Below are 18,930 nucleotides of genomic sequence, written 5' to 3' on the forward strand. Positions count from 1 at the left end.
TTAATGAAGACACCAATTCTGAAGAATGCTTGTAGGCCTGCGTAAGTAAAATTTTCAGCATTGACTGAGTGTTCATAACCGTAAAAAAAAAAAATGACAACAGAATGAGTTTTGTTAAATAAGGGTTGAGCATTTCCTCTTTCAGTAATATTGTTTTTAATAACATAGAAAATTTGTAAACCGTGTAAAAAATACTTTGATAGTGGAATAAAAAAAATCGCGTGTTTCATAGTTAAAACAAATTATTGATGGAAAAAGAATATTATTAATTAAGGTGTTCAAAAAAGTTTTTTGTTTGCTTTTGAAAAAATGAAAAAAAAAAAATGAGTTTTAGTGCACAGAAAGTTTGTTAAGTGTTTTACTTGCTATAATAATATTAAATTCATATCAAATTAATTAAATCGTGTTGAATTCCAAGAGTAAATGTAAAATATAGCATTTTTCTGAGCCCGCTAATGCGAAAAAAGTCAATTTTACATTATATTTCATAAACCATGTTTTTTTAAAAAAAATTTGAACCACCCTAATGCACAAGCAAGTGTAGAAGATGACATTTTTTAGAGCCACTCTAATACGAAAAAAATCAATCACGATTTAGAAATTTTCCGTTTCATTAAAATCCAAATTTTTTTGAAAAATGAAAAAAGAAACATTTTTTGCACCACGTCGAATCAAGAGCCAAATAAATTTCTTCTTGAGTTCAGCAGCCATCTAATTTTGGCTGCGCAATCTGCCCGACACGTTGACGACATAATGCCTTTTTTGGAACAGCAGCTACTGCAGTTGGACGAAGTTAGTACGATTGGAGATCTGACTTTATGAACACGTCCAACGCAGGTCTAAATTAGACAGACGTTCTTTCAAATTGAAAATTAAAACATAGGGCGCAAAAAAAGTACGTATACGCTAAGGTGAACGCCTATTTAAAAATATGCTCACAGTGACGTATAGGTTGTTTTTTTATTTTTGAAGTAAATTTTATGGCTCCGCGAAATTAGGCCCTAGAAAATAAGGCCCCAAAAGAAAAAATTAAATAAGGCCCCAAATTGGAATATTTTTTATAATGAAAATATGCCCCAATGAAACAAGGCCCCATCGAAATGAAAAAAATGCCCCAAAAATAAATGAAATAAGGCCCCAACTTGTTTTGAACTTTTTTTGAACAATGAAATAAGACCCCAATTTTTCTTTTTCATAATTAATTTATTTTTGGTAATGAAATATCACCCGAAACCAACAGAACCATCTTTATGGACGGAATTTTTAAAATTGTTCCTCAAGGATGTTTCAAACTGTTGTTGTGTTTTTTTTTCGGTTATTCTGTTACTTACTGCTACTTAAAAATCGCGCGATTTTTTCAGCTATTCTGTTATTTAATAATGCTTTTCAATGTAAAGATATTGCTGCAAACCAACAGGGAGTCCATAATATGCGGTACTTTGCCAATTCTGGGTCCTTGATAACCGGAATTTTACAACAGTTTTTTTGAAAGATAATTTAGTATAGCATTTTTATGTAAATTATGAAATATGAAATAAAGCCCCAAATTGTTTTTAAAATAAAATGAAAGTAAGTAATAAGTGTTGGGGTCTAATATCATGGGGGCCTTATTTCGTAATGAAATTATGCCCCAAAAACAAAATGAAAAAAGGCCCCAAAAAATGAAATAACACCCCAAAATTTGAGAAATTTCGTTGTTGTTGTTTTGTGTGTATTTTGCTGGGGCCTTATTTCATTTTTTTATTGGGGCCTTATTTCCTTGGGCCTAATTTCGCGGAGCCAAATTTTATTTTTAAGGAAGTTATAGATTTATTTTCCATAGATGAAGTAATGCACTCACAAACAAAAATTCACTAAAAACCGGTATTAGTTTTTGCCAAAAAATTTACCGTATAATTTAAACTATGGCAATTCGGCTTTCAACATGTTGAATGTTTGAAATTTACCATTTAAAATAAATATAATATACCTACTTTGAACTAAAAGAACAAGTGAAACAAATATTTTTAATTTGTTATATATCAAATTTCATTTCTTTATTTCAATTTACACAAAGTTTTTATTCTATAACAATAGAATTTATTTACATTATATACAAATATCTTATTGACAATATCGATTTATTTTCGCGTTTTTCTTTTTTTTTATTTATCTATTCAACTCTATTTACTTATTTTGTATGTGTGAACTACATAAATAGCTTTATTATAATACATTCGCTTCTTAAAGGAACACATTTTATAACTAACTACATACATACATATATTTATTTATGTGCTTTTGTGAAATTAAAAAAATTGACAATTTCATGATAAACTTAACTAAACTTAATCTTTTAACATTTTTTTAAAATATCTTAATTTTATTGACAAAATAACAAACAATTTAAAACTTAACAAACAAAATTTAGATATTTAATTAAAATTATAATAACAAACATTAATTGCACATTTTTTTTATATTATATATTATCGCTATGTATCACTCACTACCTGCAAGCTGGAAATCCAAACAACTCCAAAACAGGAAGGTAATTAAAAGTTCAGAGCTAATGCAATCATTGTTTGCAATATAGAATCTAAGATCACGAAAATTGTTGAAGGTAAAAAGGGCAGTTATTATTATTTTTAAAAGAAATAAGATCCAGGTTTGCAGGTAAAAAGTAGGCTAATATAGTTTTTTAAATTCTTATTTATGTTAATTTATGTATCTATTTACAAATATGCAACATAGTGCCCTTAAACTATGGTATAACAATTAATTATATATTTCCTAATTTATTTTATTTTTATTTATTTAGTTTTCTAATTTTTGTACAAAATATTTTATTTACAATAGTCTCATATATTTTTTTGTATGATTTTTTATGAAATTTGAACATAAAATTAAAAAAAATTGATATGATTAAAACAAAAAAAAAATCAATTCAAAAGCCAATGTTGATGCTTAAAATTGATTCTGTAGAAGACATTTTCCACTTTTCATTGACTAATTCAAGTCATACATTAGTTTTTCCGCATTATTAGGTTCTTCACAGTCAAAAGATGCCATCATAAGTTCTGCAAATAAAAAAAAATTTTATTTAGAAATTTTGTTTTGAAAATGTTAAAATAAAGTTTTGAAAGTGTTTGAAAAAATCTGAGTAACGAATTTTCAAAAATCATTATTCTTTTATACTTTGACGCTTGTGACCTGTATTAATTTTGTTTGGCAGTAAGTTTGAGGGGTATTCCAACTTTCTCAAGAAGAACATTTTTATTGCTTTTATGCGACCAAATCATGGAGGTGGTAAATTTCAGGGTTCTAATAATGAAAAAATCAACTTTGTTTTACGATAAAAATTTCATGTTAAAACTTTTGGTTTTGCTATCATTTAAAAGTTTATAAAGGGGATAAGCGCAAACAGTGTTTTCAAACTAGCCGAACGTTCCCCAAAATGGAGGTGGAGATCTATTTAAAAGGACTGTAGAGGGATCTAATAATGTAATCAATTTGAATGATGCACTTTTATATTAAGGTAGTCCTTTAGTAAATAAAAAAAAAATTGACTTTATTTTTTTATATAAAAAAAATTTTGTTCCGTTTTAACCATATAATTGTTTTTTATTCCTCACAATTTAATACGATTTTTTAAGGATCGGTATATTGTAGCAACTTTTACCTAACATAATTATAACATAAAAAAGAGGTTGTCTGTAAAGCCGGTTTACGGACGATTATTTTACGTGATAACGTAGTCAGAATACAGGTTGTGTGCTTTTGTTTAAAATGAGTCAATTGAAGCGTTTACTTTTTTCAAACAATCATAATTTACAAGAAAAAGCTAAAAATAAATACCTTTTTTATTTTCTCATTATATTAATTTTTTTATTTTAAAAGCTTGCAAAACAAATTATGCAATTTAAAAGCCAAGTATTTCTTCTTAAGAATAAAACCATTTTTAAATTTTTACAATTCGCAAAAAGTATAGAAATAATTTATTGAAAACAATCATTTTCATCAAAAAAAGCTCAAAATATACATATCACCTTTCATATGACGTATATATCTCATTTCAAAGATGCCTACAAGAGAAGTAAGAATTTTTTTAAAATCAACCATGTCGAATTTACAGACTGAGATTACGGTACTTCCCACACTGGTGGCTGTTCGGGGGGCAACAGATCTCTACTGGTGTTTTGAGGTTTTTCGCAAGTTTCTTGATTTAATATTGTGTAGCTTGTAGTTAGTCTACCGTTATGTGTGATATACCAAATGAAATGTAATTGTATCAGCATGCTCACAAAAATTAAAATTTTCTATCTGCTCTTGGTTAAAAGTTATAACTTGTTGAATTCTAAAATTTTATTTACGGTTATCTCAAAATTGTGTTTACGAAAATGATTGAAACTTCGCACACATATAGTCTATCATTACTCCATATACTTTATTCCTGTATTTATTAAAGAAAAAAAGATAAAAATAAAAACGTTGAAAATCAGTTGAAAACGGTCAAAAAACGTGTTTTTTTAAAACTTGTTTCTTCCGTTATTCAGTAAAAACTCACTAAACGATTCCAAGTTTTTGCACATGTTTGCATAGGACCTATATGTCCTATAAGTTTGGGATTTTTTGAACGCTCCAAAAAAAAAAGCTAAAAATCAAAAATTACCCAAAAAGACCCCTAAAAAACAAGGTGTTTTTCAAAAATTCATATTTTGGAACGCAGAGTGTTGGAAAAAAAATCCAAATCAGACGCCTAATTTTTTCCCTCATCTTTCACCTGCCATCTTTAGAATTGTCAAAAAAAAATTTCCTTTACCCAAAATCATCATTTTGTCATAGCCCCAACACGTGTACAACGTTCAAACAAAACGTTATAGCTTAGTTTCAATTTTTTTTAGAATTTTTTCTTAAATGCAGTTATTCTTAAATTAATTTCATCTATCTATAGCAAAAAAAATCAATTTTCTACGACTTCGCGTTTAGATTCTAGCCCAAATTTCATATTTCCGTTTTACCCCTGTTTACCCTATTGAATGACGGAATTTTTAAAAATCTTTCATTTGGATTAAGCTTTATGTTATTATCTATCAAATAAGCTATAGAAGATTTTTGTATCTCAAATAGTTTATTTTTAATTTTGAATTGAAATTTTTTGCCGCACTGCGAAAGTGTAACGTTAGAAAATGGCGTCACTTTTTTGTGGTGGCTGCCATGGTTCATCGATTTATAAGACGTTATCACGTAAAAAAAAAAAAAAATTGATCTAAATATATTACAAAACAAGGAATGATGATTAAATAATGTTTCATTTAAATGAAACCGAAATTAAATTATAGCATACATTTATTATATTTATCTAAAATATAAATCCATGCGTCAACTTTAAAAACTCTTAGCAGCGCCATTTTTATATTGGACGGTTAAAATGTTGAAACTTTAAGAAACTTAGTACGGCTTTAGCAAAACGCATAGCGTTGAAAATCACTCAAAAGTCTCAAGTAATTTTCAGATAAAAACAAAACCCTTTCCACTTCCCACAAAGGAGATAAAAACTACTTTTAAACTGTTGATAAATGTAAACCTATGAATAATCAATATTTTAGAAGATAAACAAAGGTAAATAGCGAAAAAAGGTTTATAGCAAGAAAAACAGCTGAATAATTACAGCGCACTCTAAAAATTTAAAGACAAAATAAGCTAATTATAAAAGTTTATTTATCCAAAGAAGAAAGAAACAACCTTCAAAGTGGGATTAATTATGCAAAAACTTTTGCTTATACAGTAGTCCCTCGATAATGTGAACTAATTAAAACAAGGCGTTTTCGGATTTTAGAGGGATTCACATTACTGGAACTTTTTCCAACTGTCATTTAACTGATTAAAACATTCTTAAAACTAAAACCAATATCAAAGTTATTTTTAGCTCAGTTTAAGCATTTATTGAATTAAGAAAAAAATCAATAAAATACAACTAATAAGGAGTACACTCCATTTCAAAAACTGAAAAAAATCATAAGAATCTTTAAAACAAATTCTTCATAAAAAAAAAACGTAAAAAAAGACTTCATATAAAGAGATAAAAAATGTTAGCACAAAAATCTTCAGCCTGCATTCAATATCTTAAGAAACGAACGAGAAAAACATGCAAGCTTTTGCAAAGGAAATTCACATTATAGAGTCTAAAAATTTTCGAAGTTCACATTACAGAGATGACAATGAAAATTTTTGGCGATTCACATTTTAGAGAAATTCGCATTATCGGTAATTCACATTATCGAGGGACTACTGTATTTTCTTTGGATTTTCGCTAAACAAAATAATCTTCAACTTAAAACCCGAGAGAAATGAAACATCTATGGCATAGAGAGAGTGAGAAAAACAAACATTTTCAATTCGAACTAGAAAATATTGTAAAGTTTTTGGGAAATTTCAAGCAATTATTCCCATCGAAACAATCAAATCCATTAGAGACCTTGAAACAAAAAGAAATCTTAAGATATTCTTCTATGTAAATTGATTCAAATCGTGAAACTAAGAAGATTGATTTATTTTTGAGGGTATATCTCGATAAGCCCCCTTAGAGTGCTATAGCCTCACGATAATAGCCGGATTGATTGTACTAATTTTTACGCCATTTTATTTGAGGGCTTTCAAAAAAAGTAAAAAAAAAAAACACAAAACTTTTCTCGCATTATCTACTTAAAGTACCCCGACAAAGGATTTACCAAAATCATCCAAAAAGTGAAAAAAAAAAAAAAAAAATATGTATAGAAGAAAGAAAAACGTAATCAAAGTCGCAAGCCCAACAAAAACCGCCCCTCTTGTAAATTTCCATCATCAAACGTCCAACCCATTGCCTTTCAATGGCAAGTAATAAAAAAGAAAGCCAATTCCAAACGCCTGCTTTTTGTAGTACATCTTAATCTATGGCCATTTGGCAAATTCAACGAAAAACTTTTCCGATTGCACATCAATGAATAATTTCATGGGTCATCAACTCGAAAGGAGGAAGACAAATCTGATAGTCATCGACAATGACTATCATCATCATCATCATCAGTAGCATGAAAGCAGTATTGGCAACATCTCGCTATATCGTCTGAAGTCCCTAATATCAATATCACTCAATGATGCTGAATTGGGTGTCTGTATTTATGTACGAGTAATACCTTTCAGTTTCTAGGTTATGTTGCAGATTCCGATACCGTATCAACGACCACTGAACTGATGACAAAGACGACAACACACGGACAAAGGTATTGATTAGGTATCTCTATCTCTCCTTGAAATGATGAAAGTTTTGATGAATGTGTACAAACTTACCTGGGGTCTTCCTGGTTGTGTGTGTCCCTCTGTGTTGTGATATTTGTGTGAAAATAATAAATCAATGCTATCCAAAGAGCCAAAGTAGTATTAAGGGGAAAAAGTCCTTTGAGGTGAAGCAGATGCCTTATGACTAAAAGCTTGGTGCAAACTAGTAACGTTTGATTATTTTTTAATGTCAGCTATATCCTGTACCTAGATGTTGATATATTTTTTCCTTAATTTCAAAACCTCAATTCTAACGAATGCGTACGACGAAATCCTTGCAGTCTTGCATCACATAGCTATCTTTGTAAATTCCTTAAAAGTGATATCACAAATACAGACCGACATGTTTTATATATTAGCCACAGGAGTTATTACATGGAAAAAAGGTTTAATACTTTGAGTCTTTAGAGAGAATCCTTTATGGACTGGTATGTGGGAGAGTTCAGGCTTTGTATTCGATTTTACCTGGCATCTTTTTAAGTTTATTTTGGTCATAATTCAAAAGGCAAATATAAATTCATGGTAATATGGTGTCATGGTGACACAGTATTGAAAACCCATTCATGTTTTCTTTTCTTTTGTTTATAGACTCCTACACACATACACATTATAATGAAGAACGGAGGTAATATTTTTTGTTTTCGACTTTTGTGAAAGGATTTTTTACTCCACCTTTTATGTCTCGCAAAAGTTATTAATTGGTATTATACAGGGAAGTTTATTTAATAAATTCTTGTTCTTGCCTTACTTCGTTTATAATTATTTTTAATTTACTGAGCCTTTTATTGTTTAATAACCTCAGTGAAAGTGTTATTATTAGAACACAGCTGTGGTAGGTATTAAATAATGTTGTGTCTAGGGTTTTAATAATCAATATTCTATGTATATCGGAAAATAAAGAAAGAAACCAAAAATTGCGTTCAAGTTCAAGGACTGATTTATTTTTGAATATTGTAGCCAATTTTTCAAGATTGTATAAAAATAGAATATAGGTTTCAAAATTCCAATTCTAACAATTTGCTCCAATCACTTCAATCTATACCTTAGAATGCATAATATTTTTCGAGTCTTCACAGTTTTAACAAGTTTTTCTTGGTACTTTACTTGAGACAAGACCAAGCATTTCTTAATACGTTAAAAAATTGACGAAGGTAGCGAGGTATCATTCTCATTGTTTTTTTTTGGTATTTTAAAACTAGGGGTCGGAAAAAATTAGTTCTGCTCCCTAACGCCAAGCTTCTGCTGATTTTCGAAGTCCTATGGATTACCTATTTTTTTTCAATACAGGGGGTGTTATTAAATGAAATTAAGAATTTGACCCTTAGTGGACAAAATATGGAAATGCAACACTATATTATTATGCTTCTTATTCTTATTTTTCTTGAATTATTCGCAAGTAACGTCAACAGTGTGATTTATTTTAGTAACACAGTTGTGGCAGAGCATCAGTTTCGTGTTATAAAAAAGAATTTCTCATAATATATCATAGATATCGTTGTACTTGAACATTGTTGTCGAATTAACAAGTTTTTAGCTTTATACCAATCGCAGTAGATATTGATTTCAAATAATATTTAAATATTTTAAAAGATATTTTACAATGTTTCCCCAACATTGAATACAATTTTAGCTACCCAGAGCGTTACCATGTGAAATCTTCTGTTGTATGACTAAATGTACCTTAAATATTTTGTTGTAACTCTTTAAATAAATGAAAGACATTGATCAAAGTAAATACGCTAAACGAATAAGTATCTTCACAACAAATTTGCGTGACCGCTGAGTTACCGCATTTGAGAGATATGTAAGTATGTAAGTATTGATGACATTGACATCATTTTTGCCGTTTGTTTCTCAATTACGTTTATATTTTAACAATATAACTATGCAGATATTTACAATTTCGTTACAGCTTCATTGCGTTACCATACAAAAGTAACGCAATTTTTGTATTGGTAACGCAGTTGTTTCCTATCTATTTTTAAGTTATTAATATCGACAAATTAGGTGCACTTATAGTTCTATAATTATTATTCATTTATTTAAGCTAACTAACCTTAATTTTTTGCAAACTTTAAAGAAAATGTAGCAAAATCGTATGGAACCAGTTCCCCTGTCCTGTAATTTTATCACTGGCGATAAACATTTTAAATGTCTTAGCCCCATAAGTTCCAATTTTTTGTCATCATTAATCAAATAAACATTCTAACCTTAATATACATTTTTATTTGTAGAAGTTTCAAAGTTAAATATTTGATATTAATTATTAAGAATATTCAATTGAAATTAATTTTTCTGTGATTTAACATAATCATAAAAGCGAGAAGATTTTTAAAATTTTATGAGTTAAAATTCAATATTGTAGCAAAGTAACGCTGTTGCTATTTTCCGGAGTTAAAAACGAAACCTTTCAACTAATTCAATTAAATGTAAAAAATGTACCAAAAAGGTTTTTTTTTTACCTAAAGAACTAACTTGCCGCAATTATGAGTAAAAGTTTCAACTTTCCAACAAAAAACCATAATCCTCCAATTCAACATTAAACTTTCCCAATTAGTTAAGGTATCATATCTGAAATAATTTCTTCCCAAGAAAAATTAACTCGTACAATTTTACTTTTATGTTTTTTTTTTCCTCATATTCGTTGGAAGTATACTTCTCAGAAATAAATAATTAGTTTGCCTAGGTTTGTATATTTATAACACATATAAAAGTTCATATCAATCATATATACACAACTCTCTGGTGTTGCTTAATTATTATTTGTAGGTATCACAAAATAAATACGAAAGTCAATAGAAGAGAATATTACTTTTATCTTAATTGAAAGGAAACGACTGTATGAGTTTCATTTTAATTGAACCATGGTTAATTAGTAAACAATGAAAGAACCTATGTATATATATATCCTGTATTTTTTCCCTACAACACTTTATTTTATTTCTTATTTTTTCTCATTTGAAATGAAATTATATTGAAATTGGCATAAAAAGTGTGTACAGAAGTGACTTTGTATTAAATTCGAGAAATTGTTCTTATTAAATTGTATTTTGCATCATGAAAATCGTCTTTCAAGTAATAGGATAAAGGTAAAATGTTATAAATTGTGATAGTATAAAGGTCAATACAAAATTAATAGAAAAAAGTTCGCCTCAATACCAGCATTTCCAGCGATTTTTTTTAATGTAAAAGTTATAAACGCGACATTTTTCAATCTAATTTTCTAACGTTTTTCAGTTTAAGAACATTCACGGCTTGAACCAACTTTTTAAACTGTTAGGGTCAATGTTAGACTATACAATACAATTTACAGAAAAAATAGTGGTTTTGGCAGAAAAAGCACCAATGGTCCTTTTTACGTTTTACAATTCACTTTACATACACAAAAACAAAGCACTGAGGCTTGAAAAGTTCGTTTTTGTCATACATACATATTTTATCAAAACAATAGTAAATGGAAAACTCAATTTTGTTTGAAATGCAACAACGTTTTCCAGTTTTCATATTGAATTGATGTTTTTTCTTTTTTTGTTTGTTCTGACTTTTTATTCAAATGGTCTTGTAACTACACGGAGAGAAACCCTTTTTTATATACAAAACTTCATTTAAGTGTTTAAAAGATGAAATTTGATACACTTGTAAGACCTTTCTTTGCAACACCAATGCTAAGGTGCAATACCTTTCGATGATGAACAAGCAATGTTACCAACTTCTCTGCCTTGCAATATTTATATGTGGGGGAGAGTGGGGCAAAAGACCGCCTTTGGGGGAAAGACCGTTTTTGTACTATGTTGTATGAAAAAAAAAGTGTTTTCTGGTATGATCGATCATGCCTATAAAATGTAAGTATAATCAAGTTCGGTTGAAAACCTGAAAAGTTACGGTTTATGTTGTAATTTTTCATCAAATCGATATTGTTCACATGAAAAATTTGTACCTTAACAGTGAAATAATAAAAAGCTTTAAATTTTTCTTTTTTTTATAATAAAAGGTGGGAACCTATAAAAATATATCATACGTATTTGATTTTATTACAAAAAATATTCATTTTTAAAGAGTGAAACGATTTTACTATCAACAAAATTTGATACGGCGGTCTTACCCCCATGTTGTTGCAAGACCTTTTTTGTTAGATGTTTTTTTCAAAACATGTTATCTTACGATTTTGTTAAGAAAAAATTCAGATATTACTTTTTAAAGAAGGTCTATTCTTTCATGATAAAGTTATTTTTTCGAAAATTGAATAGGTAGGTAGGTATGTACAAACATATAATTTTTTAAACTTATAAGAAATACCAGCCTGTTAATTTGGAATAAAATCGGTTCAGCCCTTAATCTTATTAGGGGTTATGGGTCAAAATCATGGAGGTGGGAAATTTCGATGACGGAATTCTTAAAAAATCAACTTTGTTTTATGATAAAAATTTCATGCTCAAATGTTCGCTTTAGCCATAATTTGTCGGTTCATGAACGGGCAGAGCACAAAAATGTATATTTTTCACTTTACCGCAAAACCCCAAAAATTAGTACTAGAAAAACGTCTTCGAAATGGTGGTAATCTCTTCAAAACGACTTTAGGGGTCTTGAAATAGTATCAATGTGAATGATACACTATTATATTAAGGTAGTAGGTCCTATATTAATTAAATATAACTTTATTTCTTAAGACAGAGACCGATTTCTACAAAAAAATGCTTTTATGCACCTCCGAAACACTAAGGCCATAAGCAATTTTTTTCTTTTGTTTTCTTGTAACTTTTTTGATAAAAGTGTATATTACAGCCATACTTAGATAGATTACTGAGTAAAAATACCTAAAAAATGCAAAATTATGAGTGTTAGACTGCATTATTTATTCAGATTCTAAGAGCGTTCCCAGAAATTACGTTCCCGGAAATGACGTTTTGACCTTAATTTATTTTTATTTTTTATGTCACAAAGTTAAACAAAATATTTTTGAGATTATATTGCAGTGGCCTCGATTTTTGATCATAATATCACCAAAAAATTAAAATTTCAATCTAACTATACCCCAAAACAAGCGTTCCCGGAATGACGGTTAATTGATGTACGCTACTTAAAAATGAAACTAAAACTAGCTTCTTACATACATTTTATATATTTATCCATAAAAATAAGAGTGGAATGATAAATCTATATAAAATCAAATTTAAAAACTGCTTGCAGCACAATTTGTACGTTAGATGATTAAAATATTGATATATTAAGAAATGTTGGTTTTATGCGTCATTTTCCTTGGGACAACTTTTATTAACGTATAAAAAATAACAAAATTCAATTTTTTTGTAAAAGATGTACCAATTTATAAAAACTATTGTGTATATTAGACTGATTCAAAAAAATTTTTTTTTTTTTTTGTTCAGCATTGTTGAAAATATTGTTGGAAATGACGATAAAAAAATACTGTAAAAGTTTCAGCCCTTAATGTTATCATTTAGTACCGCCGCACGGTTGTCCAAAATGACTTATCTCGTTGCAAAAATCATAACTTTTGAACGGATTGAGTTAGCGGTACAATTTTTTTTTTTATTTGAAGGACATTTCTAGGGCTGTTATACCAATGAATTTCAATAAAATTATTTCACAGGGTGTTTCGGAATCATCGGCCAAAAACAGATTTTCTTTAAAAAAAAAGTTTAAATTAAAATTGGTATGCCATTTTGTAGAAATCACTAATCCACATTTAAAAACAAAATTTCAAAAAAATACAATGTCCCGTTTTCGAAAATTTTATTTTTCAAAAAAAAATTTCAAAATTTTTTTAAAAATCCAAAAATTATTTTTTTTGAAATTTTATTTTTGGCTTATATTTGAGTTATATAAGTGCTTCTTCACAAAAAGTTTCGTTGAAATCGAATAAGCCGTTTTGGAGAATATCGGATTTGAAAAAAAACGGTTTTATGGCAGGTACCGTAAAAAATCCATTCGGTTCCATTCATTAAGCCGAATAGGGTATGTGTACCAATCAATTGTTGATTCAAAATAAAAATATTTAGCTGCGCATGCTTGCGCACTGCCGAGATTTTGTACTTTGAAAAAAAATGAAGGCAGAAGGAACAGATTTTCTTTAAAAAAAATGTTTAAATTAAAATTGGTATGCCATTTTGTAGAAATCACTAATCCACATCTAAAAACAAAATTTCAAAAAAATACAATGTCCCGTTTTCGAAAATTTTATTTTTCAAAAAAAAATTTCAAAATTTTTTTAAAAATCCAAAAATTATTTTTTTTGAAATTTTATTTTTGGCTTATATTTGAGTTATATAAGTGCTTCTTCAAAAAAAGTTTCGTTGAAATCGAATAAGCCGTTTCGGAGAATATCGGATTTAAAAAAAACCGTTCTATGGCAGGTACCGTTAATAATGATTTTCCAAAAAAATTTTTTTCATTAGAAGATAGACCTTGTTTTCAAACTTACATTTGAATTTTTTAAACAAAATCGTTGGAGCCGTTTTTGAGCAATTACAGCTTTACTGAAATTGGTGTATGACAAGTACCGTTATTTTTGGCCCAAAAAAATTAATTCCAAAAACACCTCTGGAGGGTCTCCAAAAAATGCTACATACCAAATTTGAAGTCAATCGGTCCATCCGTTTAGGATGTAGATCCTTATACAGACAGACAGACAGACGGACTTCCGGGACCAACTTTTTTGGCATTCTCTATAATCGTAATATCATGGAAAAGTGTAATCTGAACTTTTTTTAGATGTGAATTAGTGATTTCTACAAAATGGCATACCAATTTTAATTTAAATATTTTTTTTTTTAAGAAAATCGGTTTTCGGCCGATGATTCCTAAACACCCTGTAAAACAATTTTCTTGAAATTCATTGGTGTAACAGCCCTGGAAATTTCCTTCAAATTAAAAAAAAAACTGTACCGCTACCTCAATCCGTTCAAAAGTTATGATTTTTGCAACGAGATAAGTCATTTTGGACAACAGTGCGCCGCATCACAAATTTCTATTTCCCATACGATTTGTATTAGAAAAATTGTGTATTCGTGTTTAGATTTTTTTATCTTTATAATGGTTCATCAAAAACGCTAGATTTAATCATTTTCTAGTATAAAATTGAACGCTCTACAAAATTGCATTTATAAAATTAAAAAAAAAACGGACGCGAAAAATTAATTAAAATAATTTTTAGTTGAAAAAATGAATAATTCAAATTTATTGAAGAAATCTAATATGATAGTATTAGGGGTTTCAGAGTTATATAAAAGGATCTGTGAAACCAAAACACAACATAGAATACAAATATTCGAAAATTTTGCCAAATTTTTTGAAAAACCTAATAATTTCGTCAAAAAATCGGAAAAAAATGAGAAAAAATTACTTTTTATATTTTAAAGTTGAATAACTTCGAAACGCTGGGGTAAATCAAAAAAATTATTAAGAGCTTTTTTGTAGAGCTGACAATTTTATAAAAGAAAATGATTTGTCAAGCCTTTTGGATGAACCATTAAAAAGATAAACAATTCTAAACACAAATACACAATCTTTCCCATACAAATCGTATGGGAAATAGAAATTTGCGATGCGGCGGTACTAAATGTTAACATTAAGGGCTGAAACTTTTACAGCATTTTTTTATCGTCATTTCCAACAATATTTTCAACAATGCTTTGAACAAAAAAAAAAAATTTTTTGAATCAGTCTAGTGTATATGTAGTATTTAGAAAAGAAATACTTAAAAATAATTGACTTTAATGTGTTTTTAAGTCATTTGAATATTAGTTTTTGAGTTATGGGCATGTCCGGGACGCTATTTTTGGGTAGGTATATAAGATGCAATAAAAAAGAAATTTAAACTTTTCTAACCGAAACAAATATATTCGTAGATGCGTGCCTACTATTTTAATTGGTAAATGAGAAAAAAACTTTAAATAAATGTTATTTTGATTTAAAAAAATGCCTGGACATCAAATTTTCCAATTCTAAATAGACTTAAATTCAAATTTTGCACAGCACAATACTCCCCAACTACTCTATTGTCTCTCTAATCCTTTGTCTCTCCTGTAAAATTTTGAGTTGAGGAGTTACGAGGTTTCCTTATGAGGCCGACGATTGACAAGATTTTGAGTTTTCGGTATTTTAAGTTTTTTGGATTCTGGTTTTCCAGGATTTTGAATTTTCGGATTTCTGTCTTCTCAGGATTTTGTTTTTTTGTTTCGATTTTTCGGAATTTTGATTTTCAGGACTCTTACCTCAACCCATTGTCAGTTCAAGTTTATTGCTGTTTCGGATGTTTTTCGTTAAGATGTCTATTAAATTCTTTTCAAATTTCCAAGATATTTTTCCTTTTGTCAATTAATTAAAGTTGACAAAAAAGCTTGAAATTCGTCTTAATAAGATCTATTTTAGAAATCGGTTGTTATGTATGGTACCTCGGTTTCAATATCACTTTGGTTCAAAGTATCTAACTGCAATTTCCATATAATGATTGGTTTAATCCAACATGAGAAACAATTGAAAACCACTAAGAGTACCTACAATGTAAAAGCGATACCTAATGCATTCATGGTATTAAATAATACTCTACGAATTTGTATAGGCACCTCAGTGGTAGTAAAACTATTAAAGGTAAAGCAAATTATCAAATAATTCGTGTAAATCTACAAATTTCCTGCATACAAATTGATGAATTCCACCGAGAACACAGCGCACAGTTAACAACTAGTTTCCTCTGAGTGTAGGTTGCCAAACCAACTAAAATATTCATTGAAATTTCATAACTGCCTGTCGTGATTTTACCCTGAATTGGAAAATTCAAAATAGAATTTCTTCCTGCGAATATGTGTAAAAACCAAATATACACACATATGAACATATACGACCAACGTCAGTCGGGACGAGTATTTTAACTACCAAACCCTTTTATGAAGAACTCAGGTTTAATTTTTCCCTAACATCCTATGCAAGTATACTCTCGCTGCTGCATCCAGATGGGGTGTGGCAATATACATATTCTGCAGTGTTGGGCGCCACTCCAATAAAAAAAAAACAGAAAAAAAGTGCGGTATCCCCAAAGAACGTGTGATGATCAAACCATCATCCAGCATGCCTTGCAGGCTTGTCATACACCATTCACTTCGCGGAATAGCATTTATTTGAACGAAATCTCTGCGTTGGCAATTTTCGATATTTCACCCAATCCCAAACCAAAAAACCCAAAGCTTCATCGTCGACATCGACAACGTCGTCATCAACATAGAATAGTTCTCATCCTTCGTCGTCCTCGCTTCGTCGAATGTCGATGACGATACGACAATGATGGCAACGAACAAAAGACAATAAAATGAGCATCACAAAAAATATTTTATCTCAATGCTTTCAGACACTTTTATCATATACCTCGCTTTCGGAATTGAGTTCCAGTTGTGTCCTTGATGGTATATATACACACTGGCACTGGGTCCTTTTGACTTCCAGCATCATTTTGATTTCGCTAACATAGCGACACAAATGACAGCGGGCGGAGAAGTTTTTACCTTGTTTTTTTTTTTTTTTTTGAAACTTTTTGTTTGACTTCAGCACAAAGTGACCATGTGTCAACATGGGTAAAGGGTGAAAAACTTTTGTTGAGATTTCTTGTTATAGGAGGAAAATTTTTGTATTTTCGTGCCATATGACTTTTATGTGTGTGATGGGGGATATTTTTCTGAGAGATATGCTCACAGCTCATGTCTATAATTATATATATTTTTTTGTTTTCTTTATAAAGGAAAATCATCTCCTGATAAAAGATTGAATTCAATTGAATTTAATTGAATTATATTTTTTTAATGCAAAAAAGGCTGCTATTAAAAGGAAAAGTATAATGAAAAGTTGGAACATTTTAACTCCAAGAATTGGAGAAATGTTGAAATAAAAAATTCTGAGAGTGGAAAAAATTCTAGGGAATTGATCAGAAAAGACTTGAATGACTTTCATGAGAATTGAAGTTATTATACGACGGTCATCGAAGTGGACGAGTGTATTATTTTTGGCTCTCTAGGAATAATATTCTTGGTAACTGAGAATCTCGGAATTGTGAAAAGGACTTATACACTCTGCCTATTTTTCACTATTAAACTACCACTACAGCTTTTTTAAATGTGAAAATGACCCTAGACTCGCCATAGTCGCCCACTTCAACAAAAAAAGATATTCTCGGAATATGTTCATATAACATGGACATTTCGTCTGAGTGAAGTACGCAGATTGGTCTTGGAAACTGCACTGCATTTTTCCTGAAGGATACTTTAAAGCTCTCGGAAACAAAATGTTAAGCTAGTGGTTATAAGAACTGCGTTGAAGAGCTTAACAATTTTGTGGGAATCTCTACGCTATATGAAACACAGAATTCTTAGTATAGTACTTACAAGTCATTATTATTCTCTATTATTCTGAATGAAGTTCTTTTCCAATGATTTAATGGAATTATACTGCCGGTTGGATTAAGAATTATGGTATTGAAAAAGATCTCTAGTGAAGAAGAGATTCAAAACAAAAAGCTAAGTTACATATGTTATAAGTGCATATTCCATTAACTAAACCAAACCAAACCAAACACGATAATGATTCATTGAACTCAACAGTGTAGAGGAATTTAAGTGTTAGTGTTATTTTTTTTTGAAAATACGGCAAAAAGAACGCAGCCGAATGTTATAATGAGAAATGCATACAATCAAAGAAAACTCAATATTTTTTATTTAAATTAAATTTAAAAAAGTAGTTATTTTTGCCATTATTGTCTCATGACGTAGTGAAAAATAAAGGATCTGGACCTTTTGTGTGTACGCCTTAAATAAATACTTTAACTATCTGGGCAAATAAATAAATCAAAGCAATCGTCTTAGAACATTAAGATATAAAAAAATTGTATTGCAAATAAAATTTGTTTGCATTAAAAATAAAATGCACGACTGGGGTCGCACGAACTTGCTCTTAGAGTTAAAGTTGCTTAAATTTGTAAGACTTTTTATATAGAAATTTGGAAAAAAAAAATTAAATTCGTTTAAAAAAAAAAAAATAAAATAAAATCTGAAATTAAATTGCCCTCCAAAACAAGTATGCAGTTTTGATTGATATATTAACATGCATTTTTAGAAAAAAAAATTTCAAAATCGTTAGAGCCGTTTTTTAAAAAATTAATTTTTTATAAATAATTTTTTGGAAAAAAAGTTTAAAAATAAAATTGGTATGCCATTTTGTAGAAATCATTAATCAACATTTAAAAACAAAATTTCAAAAAAATTAAATGTCAAATTTTCGAAAATTTGATTTTTCAAAAAAAAAATTTCAAAATTTTTTTAAAAATCCAAAAATTATTTTTTTCAAAATTTTATTTTTGACTTACATTTAAATTATATAAATTCTTCTTCACAAAAAGTTTCGTTGAAATCGAATCAGCAGTTTTGGAGATAATCGGATTTAAAAAAACGGTTCTATGGCAGGTACCGTTAATAATGATTTTCAAAAAAAATTTTTTTCATTAGAAGATAGACCTTAACTTTAAACTAACACTTGAATTTTTTAAACAAAATCGTTTGAGCCGTTTTTGCGATATTTCAATTTTACTAAAATCGGTATATGACAAGTACCGTTATTTTTGGTCCAAAAAAATTA

The 18,930-nt window shown here is 29.0% G+C and overlaps 1 protein-coding gene across 1 annotated transcript in view; it reads right to left on the reverse strand.

The window, feature by feature from the left end:
* Window positions 1-2,098: 2,098 nt before the first annotated feature.
* Window positions 2,099-18,930, reverse strand: part of LOC129907400 (ras-GEF domain-containing family member 1B) — a 281,991-nt gene continuing 265,159 nt past the window's right edge. The window contains exon 12 of the mRNA XM_055983580.1: window positions 2,099-3,059. Within this exon, the coding sequence (XP_055839555.1) occupies window positions 2,989-3,059 (71 nt within the window). The 3' untranslated portion in view covers window positions 2,099-2,988. The remainder of the gene's footprint in view (window positions 3,060-18,930) is intronic.

Source organism: Episyrphus balteatus, chromosome 1 (assembly GCF_945859705.1).
Source record: "Episyrphus balteatus chromosome 1, idEpiBalt1.1, whole genome shotgun sequence".
In the NCBI taxonomy this organism is placed as follows: domain Eukaryota; kingdom Metazoa; phylum Arthropoda; class Insecta; order Diptera; family Syrphidae; genus Episyrphus; species Episyrphus balteatus.